Source organism: Monopterus albus, unplaced genomic scaffold (assembly GCF_001952655.1).
Source record: "Monopterus albus unplaced genomic scaffold, M_albus_1.0 scaffold129.1, whole genome shotgun sequence".
In the NCBI taxonomy this organism is placed as follows: Eukaryota; Metazoa; Chordata; class Actinopteri; order Synbranchiformes; family Synbranchidae; genus Monopterus; species Monopterus albus.
In genome coordinates this window covers 1,732,285-1,743,974 of record NW_018128009.1, presented here as the reverse complement: position 1 = coordinate 1,743,974, position 11,690 = coordinate 1,732,285, and the positions used below count along the sequence as shown (strand labels likewise).

At 39.3% G+C, this 11,690-nt stretch overlaps 1 protein-coding gene across 1 annotated transcript in view; it reads right to left on the bottom strand.

Annotated features, from left to right (window-relative positions):
* Positions 1–11,690, bottom strand: part of agbl4 (AGBL carboxypeptidase 4) — a 297,544-nt gene that overhangs the window by 81,965 nt on the left and 203,889 nt on the right. The window contains exon 6 of the mRNA XM_020613018.1: positions 6,799–6,838. Within this exon, the coding sequence (XP_020468674.1) occupies positions 6,799–6,838 (40 nt within the window). The remainder of the gene's footprint in view (positions 1–6,798; positions 6,839–11,690) is intronic.

Sequence of the window (11,690 nt, the reverse complement as noted above, 5' to 3'; positions counted from 1 at the left end):
CCCCACACACACACACACACAAAAGAAAGACATAAATACATGATACTGTATATCACTATATTGTTTGGATGGCTGCCCAGAGACTTTCATCCAAAAAAATGTAAGCTATTAAATGGCTGAGAGAAGGCTAGGCTGGCCCACTGTGTGCATGAAGTATGAATGTGTTGACCTCGCATTCAAACTGCAGACAATTCAGACTGAAGTATTCACTGCATGGTTCTTGCGTTTTCTGACAAGTGTTATGCAAATGGTGAGACACTGTAAATGCTGGTACTTCCCAGGAGTGAAAGCATACCCATGGGAGTTGAAAACGTAGCTCTCTCCGCATATAAACAAAAATGAGAACTAATAACTACTTCCTTTTGGGTTAAGCAAAAAAGGTCAATTTGCCTTTGATTTTTTTCCTCCCACAAACTTCACTTTTGCTCACATACCTTACCTTTTATTTCAGTTCAAGACGGTTAATCCAAAAATGTGCAAATTAAAGGTGGTGATTAAGGAGGCTGTTTGTACAGTAGATTGTGTCTAATTTAATTTCATTTTATCTGCTAAATAAAAGCAAAATGATGTCCCCTTTTTTCCATCCATCCATCCATCCATTTTCTTCCGCTTATCCGGAACCGGGTCGCGGGGGCAGCAGTCTAAGCAAAGATGCCCAGACCTCCCTCTCTCCAGACACTTCCTCCAGCTCCTCCGGGGGAATGGGCGTTCCCAGGCCAGTCCCCTTTTTTCAAAAATATAAATTGAAATTTGTTGATGTGAGTTGGTATTGTTCCTGCTTAATTTTTTCTTCTTTTTTAAGAAAATATGCCCTGATCAGGTTGTTTGCATGAAGACAATAAGGCTAAAATAATTACAGATTTGATCTTGAAGGAACCATCAGCTCCATACCTAATAATTTCGATCACGCTATTCTCATACCTCTCATGTGCTCAATTTACATACTTCTGCAACATATGTAAGAATTAAAGATTCAGATTTGTGAATATGAGTAGCTCGCTGTGAGGATGTGACCTCTGACTTCTGAGATATGTACAGCAGTTTTGTCTGGAAACAGCAAAGCAGGAAACATAAAGAATATCTGTAGAAAGAATGGCTCTAATAAAGAACATTTCTGTTCTGCTCTGACAGAAATTTCAGTGAAATGGAGATCCAAAGAGAGAAGTGAAAAAGAAGAAAGTGAGAAGAGATCTGTGAACTGCCTATTATATCCATGCCGCTTCATTGCTGCCTGCACATTTACACAAACCTAGAGGTGTGTACACAAGTACACACACATTCACACACAACCATCCTGTCAAATCTGCCCAGATCTCATGAATATGATTGACCTTTTTTCTACTGTAATGCTGAGAGCGCATAAAGGGTAAAGGAGAAACTAAACAGAGGCAAGCAGAGTTAATTTAGAACAACACATTATTAGGTGCTGACTGCAGATATGGAAAAGGACAATCTAATCGATAAGCCAAAAGAATGACAATGGCCTCTCAAATCAATGTCTGCACCCAATTTTCTCACTGTGAACAGACAAAGCCTTCAATGCAGGTGTTTTGTTGTTCTGTTTTGTCCTGTTTTCACCTGTGAGTGAGTGAGCATATGTGTAGATGCTCATGTGTACTGTACGTGTGTGTACCTGGCTGCTGCTGTGGTGGAACAGTTGCCAGGACTAATCATTATTTAGTTGTGGCTGGACTGGAAAGGTCAGCAGTCTGAAATGTCAGGCTGTGTTCAACAGGAGCCAGATGCAGCCGTGCTGTGCTCAAGTGTCCAATTAAAGAGGGCCGAGTGAGGTTCCAGTGGGTCTGTGTGTGTGTGTGTGTGTTTGCATGTGTGTGTGTGAAATAAGAACGAAACAGTAAAGATGTACTGTGTGTTTTTGTTGTTTTTCCCCTCCAGTGTGTGCCTATATTGGAACTACTGTATATATTTAAAAGATCTATTCAATCACTTACACGAGGAGGTAGATGATTTTTCAGAAAACATAATGAATTCCATTAGAACCCAAGGCCAACAGAGCAGCAGGGGCAGGATCCTCATCAAATCTCACACACAGCACGTTATGATGTGATTTGAGCCTATTAGTTTGTTCACACTCTGTGATTCCCCCTGCTGTCCATGCTATGAAAAAGAAACAAAGAGGGCAGAATGAAGGTTAGAGAAAGAAGGGAATAATACAACACAAAACGGCAGAATCAAGAGGATGAAGCCAATGAGATAAATTAAGATCACAATAAACAAGTGTTGCTCAAATGAGTAGAGGGGAAAATGCCAACAACAGAGATGGAGGCAGTTGAGAGGATGACGATGAGAACAGAAGCGAAGGAGCGGAAATGCCTTTAATATCCAGGGGGAAGAAGGGGGTGTCCTGCCTGTATTTCCCTTTCAGAGTAATTCATCTGAAAGCCTCAGCTGCTCTTCATACAACCACCAACCTTCACTGTGTTCAGTGTGTGTATGTGCATGTCCACTCACCTGCTGTGAATAGTAATAAGCAGCAGGGCGAGATAAAATATGTCTGCCAAGTTAAGAGTATAATAGACTTCCCTTCAAGGCCACATGTAACAACAGCCTGAATAATGACCTGCAATGATGTACACAGCACACCGAGCTCTACACTGGTCAAAGTATCCAGAGCAATGCACCGGGTCGAGAAGGGTACCCACAAAAAAACGATGTCTAATGGGTAAAAAATATGTTTATATTAATTCACAGGTATGGGCACAGGTAAAAAAAAAATAGACCAAATGAGGGTGGGTAGTTAAATAAACATAATTTAAATAATAATAATAAAAAAAACATATAAAGGTTAATTTAAACATCTAACCCAGCATTATTTTATCAAGCCTAAATAACCAATACATTTATTGTGAAGGCCTATGGCACAACCTTTGATCCCTCAACTCACATCCAGCTAATGGGACATCACTCAGTCATCAACATAGGCGTCAGTGTGTCACACTAGCAGATATAGCTAGTGGTGAATACAAAACTGTGGACAATACATCATCGAAGGCCGAGTCAGACATATGGGAGAAATTCACTGTTGCTACAGTCCGTGAGAACAATGTTATCAGTGGCTTTGCTGTTTGTAAACAGTGTCAAAAAGTGTTAGCGTTTGATAGCCGCAATCTAAGCGCTTCTAGGGAACAGCTGCAGGGCCCAGGTGCTGTGTCCATCGACAGATACTTTTCCAAGAACAACATCCTCAACACTTTAAAGTATGTGCCTGTGTAGCTTAAAGTCTGTTTTAATTACGGGTACAAGTTGGGTCACGGATCTTATGTTAACGGATCAGGTCGGGTCCAGATTTCATTTAGAAATAACTCCTGGTACAGGTCATGTTGCATGTGTGGGACGGGTGCGGGTTTTCAAAACTGGACCTGTGCAGAACTTGGAAAGAATCCTTTCAGAAAGAAATAATTGAAAGCTACTGAAGTTACTCTAGAGTCCCTCCATGGGCTCAAACATCACCCCAATGGAGGTTAGTTCTACTGCATCCAATAAGCTTATCCAAAGTGGGAGCTACAAAGTCATAAAAAACTCAAGTGTTAAGCTGTTTTTATTCAATGTGATGTCATCAAGTGACAACCCCCAAGGCTGAGAAATAAAGCCAGTGCCTAAGTGTTAAAACCTGCAGCTCCTCAAATGGCCACTTGAGGTTGGCTCCAAAAGGGAGTCAATCCCTCTAGATTCCCATGTTAAAATGCCTAACTTTAGAGCAGAAATAAAAATCTTTACAGCCTGGTACAAAATACAGTTATGGCTCTATAGCTAATTTCCCCTTCCTTGACAACTGTAGGGTGGGGGAATTTTTATATAACGCATCTGTTTAATTCATACTCAAAGTTATGCATAATTAAGGGTGTGGCTGCTGGAGGGTCACACCACTGGTGGCTAGCTTCATTCTGCCCACTCATGCTCCACTACCAAGAAGGCTACGGCCAGACTTGAGCTTCAAAACTGCTTTTCAGGAAACCAGTGTCCCCCGAGGAGTTTGTCCATCTTTTATATACAGTTAGTGGCTGTCATAGTGACTGTTTATATAGTATAATTTTAATAACACATCTGAGGACCGCTGGAGTGAAACATTCCTCGGTAGTGTTGCTCTCATATAAGAGGCTACCAACAAAAAAGAGAAGACAAAATTAAAAGAGCTTTGGTGAGCTCTGCAAAGCATTCAGATCCATTCCTTTTTTCTTACTGTGTCATGTAAGATTTTATTTAAATGACACTATTATACCTTATACACAAACCCCTAAAGAGGCAGCTGCTTTAACATAATAAATATGTGACTAACCACAATGTGCAGGATTCTAAACTTCAGTGGCCAAACAGCTAATGTTTAAAAGTCTTAATGAACCATAACCATAGTCACAATAAAGAGAAAATTGTGGGTGCTGCCAGGATATAGATCGAATCAAAAGAAGAATACAGTTACTGTGAAATCAACACATTTTGAAATCACAGGGACACTGCAGACAACTGGCCATCTGGTTGAACACAGTAACTTGGTAAGAAAAGTCTTGGTCAGGATGTGACCAAAATCCACTGACCAATCAAGAGTCAATGATTTCTAAAGAGATGCAAGAACCCAGCAGAAAAACACATCCCTCTGCAGCACTGCATTAATCAGGCAGTTGTATGACAATGGCTACATGAGTAAAACGACAGATACAAACGACAGCCCACCTGGGGTTTATCACACTCCAAACAGTAGGACAAATAGCCTGTGTGCTAAAAACCAAGCAGGACACTACGCAAATAGCTTCCTTATGCCACAGGATGCATAAGGAAGCCAGGCAGTGGTAGACACATCAGGACTGGCAGAATGGTGTCCTTGTCAAAAAAGACAGAGGATCTAACTTCTACCAATGCAAACAACCTAATAATATAAATAACTTTTCTATTGATCTGTAGAGACACATGAACATCAAATTTCACAGATGCTTCCAGTGACCAGTCTGCCTGAGCTTAAGAAGATGGGATGTGGGAAAACTGGAAGGTGCATACAGTACAAGAATCACAAGTAGCAGTAGCTACACTGTAACTGCTGCTGTGGAACTGTACTGCATTTTACAGAGAGGGGTTTCAGAGTTTTACTCAACCTTCAATAGCTGCTTTTACACTGCCCATTCAATGCGGGATTTTTTTCACTAAATTTCCACCATGCTGTTCTCTATAAATGGCTTCTTTGGTTTCCCTCTTTCAAATTGTGAAGACCAGGGGTGAGTCTTTGCTCTGCTAGGGCCTGAGGAACAGCTGCAATGTAAACCTGCTAAATTAACACTGTCTCCATGAGACTGGCATATGCATTATTATAATCAAAGCATATTAGATAATTCAGATACTTCAGACATATGGGTCTCTGTATCCTCCTCGTCATTCCCATCTGTTTCTCCTCCCCCAGTTTTCAAATTTCTCCTTGCTTTCCATCTCAGTGGATCCCTCTCTCACACATCTGCCTCTCTTAAGAGTCTGGCATAGATTTCTAACAGTGCAACTACTTTGTGACATGCTCCACAGCCAGTCATACGTGGAGCGCCTGACTGCTTTTTGAGGTGGATATTGGACATTATTCAAACTACTTTGCACAAAGTGTACACATATTTCATACACTAGCACACTAAAATCCAAAATATATTCGATTCACGTTCCTTATTAAAACATGTCTTTCAGTAGTTCACGTTAGCGCATTTTAGCAGTGTTCAGATAAGACAAGACTCAGTAATGCATAATAAAATTGCATTTATAGTGTTTTGATATTGTTTGCAGTATGCATTAATGTATGAACCAACACTCCAAAACAGAAACATATTTTTAAGAACCATCATATATGATGAAGATAAGCAGCAAAATGATGTCAAAATAGTTGCCTTGTGCAACATTTCAGAGGTGTGTATAAAAGCTTTTCAGATGTATACACCAGAAGATTTGAGAAACATATGTATGTTTCATAACATTTGGATGTGTAAACAAACTTTTTTGCATTGTGTTAAGCACTTTCAATTGCCTTTGTGTATGAAAATGTGCTGTATAGAAAAAATATGCTTTATAAAAACTTGTGTTTTGTAAAAAAAAACTTGCCTTTCCTTGTTACACAGCACAGAAAACACACACCCGAAACCACACAATATCAGAGTCCAGACATTACACACAAGCTGGATCATAATAAGAGTATATACAGTAAAACTTAATCAGACTCGGTCAGATCAAAACAAACACAAACAGGTTTTGATGTGTTCGGCAACATGGATGGCAACCATGAGTTAAAATACCATCTGCAGGTGATGATGACAGTAGCTGGGTAAACATATCCATAAATCTCACTGCAATTCATCACGAAAGGAAAAGGATCTGATAACTAGTTAAGTAGTTAACTAGTCTCTTAACAACTCAGACAGGAGTGTAACATCTCCCATATGACCTCTCTGACTACAACTGAACTCCATATTATCCCTTTATAAAAGACAATCATTTTTAACACTTAATACATTATATCATAAGACAACATCCTTTAATGCATGTCCAAGCATACCCAAATCAGTGTGCTTGCCATACTACACAACTCTGCAGTTATGTGTTTGTGTAGGAAAACAGAAAACAGCATGTTTACAATTTTAGTTTCTAGATCTGGGTTAGAGGAGAATACTTGGGCATATTACTGGCATGTTTCTGTCAAATCAACCTCAAGGCAATTACAAACTGTAGAAAGTGTACCAATACTCTGATTCCCAAGGGAGCATCACAGCGCAGAGGCAGCTGCGGATGACAGTGAGTTATAAGATCTCAGGGACTTACCACAGTTGGTGATGGTCAGCAGGTCCAGACGCCGTTGTTGCTGGAAGACACACAGAAAAGAAAGTAAAAAAAAATAAATGAATAACATCAATTTTCAGTTATAATATCACTGTGATATCATACAGCCATACATGTATCACATATACATACATGTATACACACACTGGTCTAGCGTGGTCAGTAAATAATAATACCACCACTCAATGGTGGTTCGGGTAAGTTCAGATAAAAGGGTATTTCTGTGTCTTTACAGTTACAGTAATTAAAAAAATATATATTATCAACTTGTTAACATTTGTCTCAAGTATATTTTTGCAGTTCTGTTCTATAAGAAACTCAGTATCATAATTTTTTTTTTATAAAAGATTGTTCGGCTTTCAGAGTAGTTTCTCCAGCACAAACACACTGTTTGTATAAGTGTGACCTTTGAAAGGGTGCAATTTTACACTTGATGTATCCAGCAGCTGAGGAGGAGTCCAAAGGAGGTGCTAGGTGGCTACCCCTCTCTTTAAACTGCTGCCTTCCTACACATACACACACACACACACACACAGACACACTACACTGCCGAGCACTGCAGTAATCAATGCCCCAGCCCTCCTCTCCTACCAGTCCCTCAAGAAGGATGATCTTCACATCCTAGGAAATGATGAAGGGTATGTGTGTACAGTACATGTGTGTCACACACACATGCATGTGCGTACACTTGTGAGAGACACAATGTATAGCTAGGTCACGGTGAAAGCCAGCTTTTAGCATTAGACTTCATTAATATTCAAGCACCATACAAACCAGTTGCTGAGAGGGATAAGCAGAGAGACTCTCAGCTTACTAGGAGTCCTCTCCCCACATACAGCGTTGCTTGGAGTGGAACTCACTGATAGGCTACTAAACACTTATGTTAGTATTTAGTAGTCTCTTACTCAGAGTGACTTATAATAAATAATATGAGTGGAAGGGAGCCCACTGAGTGCAGAGACGGAATAACTTCAAACAAAAGTTCACCAACATATTAGGAATAGAAGAGAATGCAATGTTAAGAGTCAGTGCTTTTTTTTAATCATTCAAAAAGAATCTTGTAAGAGACAAGTGTGACAAGGATGATGATAAGCATAAGAAAGAGAACGTCTTTTTAGGTAATATAAAGGTGTGGTTTGTGTGGCCCGCTGACTTTGAGTTCTCCCTGTATGTACAGTAATGTTAGCCTTAAAGTAATGTATAATGTTGATTTAGTACAGCATTTTCAAAAATGTGAAAAGTGTCAGAAATGATAGCCTAATGAACAAAAAATAAAAGAGAGACCAAGAGAAAACTTTAAACACTGGCTCCTTTGTCACTACAGCACAGCTGGCCAATAACTGTGTGAAGTGGGGGTGGATGTCGGGTCGTTGGTTTTGGAAAGCTGGGGGTTTCGGACCATCAAACAAGCAGCTCCAATGGAGCATAGTGGCTGTTTAAGATATCCTGACAGTTGCTTGCACACATACCAATACAACTTGATTTACTGAGCAACTGAGATATTCTATTGAAGTATGCAAACATGTATAAATATTTCAAAGGATTACAAAGAACATTTATGACACATAGCCGATATCTGCCTGCCAATACAAAATAACTTAGAAAAAAGATGAAGCTAACAAGACAGAATGCTTTGTTTGAGAGAAAGTTATTTCTGAGGGACTTTATGAAGAGAGTACTGAAGAAAGAAAGATGCTTGTGTTTGGACTCAGGAGGGAAGGTTGTTCTAGCCAAGCGGAGCCAGAAAAAGTATTTTCTTAGTAGTCTTAGAAGAAAGATGCTCCGCTAACATGCAATCATTTGTGATGTTGAAGCGCACTCACATCCCTATACACAATCACAGTATGGACTGTACATTAACTGTAAAGATGTGGCTCAGGCTCACTCTATGTGGTGGTGGTATGGATGATGAAATGAATGATCATCTAAGCAGTAGAGGTCACTGTGACAACATGAGACAAGCTGAGACTATATACTTCACCACTACACATACTGCATACAAACACACACACACACACACACAGAGAGACCAATACTACCACCTGTGGAGACCGCTGACTCTCTGCAGTCAGTCAGATATCGAGCCACAGCAAGAATCAATAACAGAGGAACATTTACACCTCTAGTTCTTCTCACTGTTGTTGAACAGGGGATAAGACCATGTTTAAAACAACTAGAACACGATCATAATCTGAATTACACTGGAAAATACAATAACACACGTTTGTACACAGTAAAGTAGATCACCACACTGAGATTACTTTAGTAAATTTTACTATGTCTGTATGTTTCAACTTGCTTTTTACTGAGTATTTGGCACTGCATATTCATTTTTATTATACAATTTAAATGTTTCCTATTGATCTCTTTTTTAGATATTGTTTAAATGGTCCTACTTCTTTCCATCTTTTTCCGTGTAATCTTCATCTTATGTGAAGGATACTGTACAGTGCATCCTACAGGTAAATAATACAAACAGGTGCAGATCTTGTCTTGTCCAAACTTTCTGGAAACAAGAGGTTGATTAGATTATCAGCTGGATTTGGTAGCACTCTCTACTGGGTCTCCAAATTTCTGCACGTGAACCTACGGTGGACCAAATACTAAAGCAAAATAATTTCTCATACTCACTTTTATTATGAATGAATATGAATATAAGCAGTTGTGTAGAATCAGTAGCACACACATATATGCACACAACACACAGAGGAACTTTTAAACCTGACAAAATCCAAACATCAATTTTGTTGTCACATACACACATACACACACAAAAAAACTCAGTCTGTAACCAGCAAATGAATAGAGGGAGCACCCTACAGCCTGCCAGTAGCCTACTTATAGAGAGATAATGAATCTGTGGAACAGAATTACAACACAATGCTCTCTCTTCCTGCTGCTTTTGTTAGTCCTTAACATGAATAAGGTGCTTAGTCTTCCTTAGGAGGGAGAGAGAGACAGACACACACACACGCACAACACAAAGAGAGAGAGAGGTGGGGGGTCTTACACAGAGAGAATTGCATTAACAAAAGCATTTCAGGGCAGAAAATAGGATTGAATTAATCTTAATCAAACATAGCCAAGAGCTGAGGGATCACACCCTGGCTGAAGCCAACTCAGCTTCAGAGTGGGCAGCCACTGCCCTCTCACTGCCATAGTAACAAACACAAACTGTAGAAGACTGAACCATTATTAACTCAATGATTGATTTTATTGTTATGGAGTTCACTACAGGGGATAATAAAATTATTGCTAGTGCGTTTTGGTATCTGAATGCTACAGATTTACATGTTTTTATGGCTGAAAGCTTTAGGGATACTAATTGGATGGACCTGATGTTGAAGACCACACCTGTAAAGAGCTCCAAGAAGGTTAAATCATTATTTACAAAAAAAAATGTCTGGCCTAAGTCCACAGACGCTTACTACAGGTGAATGTAAACTGGGGCCACCAAACTGCTATGAGGTCAGAAAACAGGGAAGCAGTTGGGAGCCAGAGGTGATGGCCACTCCAGCTGTCACAGTAGCCTAGCCAACCAGCAAGGACTCTGGGGCCCTGAAGCTAAACAGTACTGATACAGACCAACACAGGACTGGAGTCCCAAATTAACCAAAGATAGCTTCAGTGTTATGTGAGAACATAATTAATAAGCTTTTCTAGGCATGTAACCTGACCAGAAAGCCCACTGCTGTTCCTGGATGTTTTATGAGTGCAGGTCCAGTGGAGGAAGAAGCACTCGGATTGTTTACTTAGGTAAAAGTAGCAATACCACAGTGTAAAAATACCCTGTTACAAGTCCTGCATTCAAAATGTTAATTAAATACAAATACAAAGATATTAGCATCAAAACATACTTAAAGTATTAAAAATACTCATTAGGCAGAATGGCACCTTTAACAATAATGTATATCATATTACTGGGTTATGATAACTGATGCAGTATTGTGCACATCACATTTAATGTTGCAGTTTGTAAAGGGGGAGCTAGTTTTAACTAGCTTATATGCCTATAATTTGAATTACTGCTGGGTAGCTTGTCAATTTTCTAATGAAGATCAATAAAGTCTTATGATTATACTGTATGCTTGTCTTTATTCATCTGAGTCTGAAAGGTAACTAGTAACTAAAGTTATCAAACGAATGTAGTGGAGTAAAAAGTTGCCTCTAAAATGTAAAGTCCAAGTATAAAGTAGCATAAAAATACTCAAGTAAAGTACAGATACCTTAAAATTATACTTCAGTACAGTATATGAGTAAATGTACTTATTTACGTTCCACCACTGTGCAGGTCCTGATAAAATCCCATCTTTACCTCCAAAGACTGACTTCAAATCAATGAAAAACTGATATTCTGACTAAAAGACAGACTGCTCACTTTCTCCATAAATGTCTTTATCAGATTCTCATCATTAATTTCTATTAGCTCCTCCTGAACATTACTACAGTAAAAAAAAAAGTTTTAATAATTAGTCTTGTGATAGGATTCTGAAAACTGCCACCCCCCCTAAAGAAATCTATAGTGCTCTAATCATTATAAATACATTCATTAACAAAAGCAGTCAGCAGCCCAGAGAGCAGACTGTGCCACCATACTAATCTGGGTGGGAAGAGAAGAACAAGGGGGTTCAAATGGAATGACAGCAGTGGAGGAACCATTAATATACTAAACCCCTACTTTATGACTAAATTAAATATTCATGCACAATCAACGCAAAACCCATTTGCCAACATTTCCTCCAGAATTTACTTTTCATATTTGCTGACTGTTATCATGCAGAAAAGAGATAGTGTGGAAGGAGGACGGGAAAAGAGGCAGAGGAGCCGTAGGGGACAGGGGTGGGTGGGGATAACTAGAAGCTCAGCCATCATTT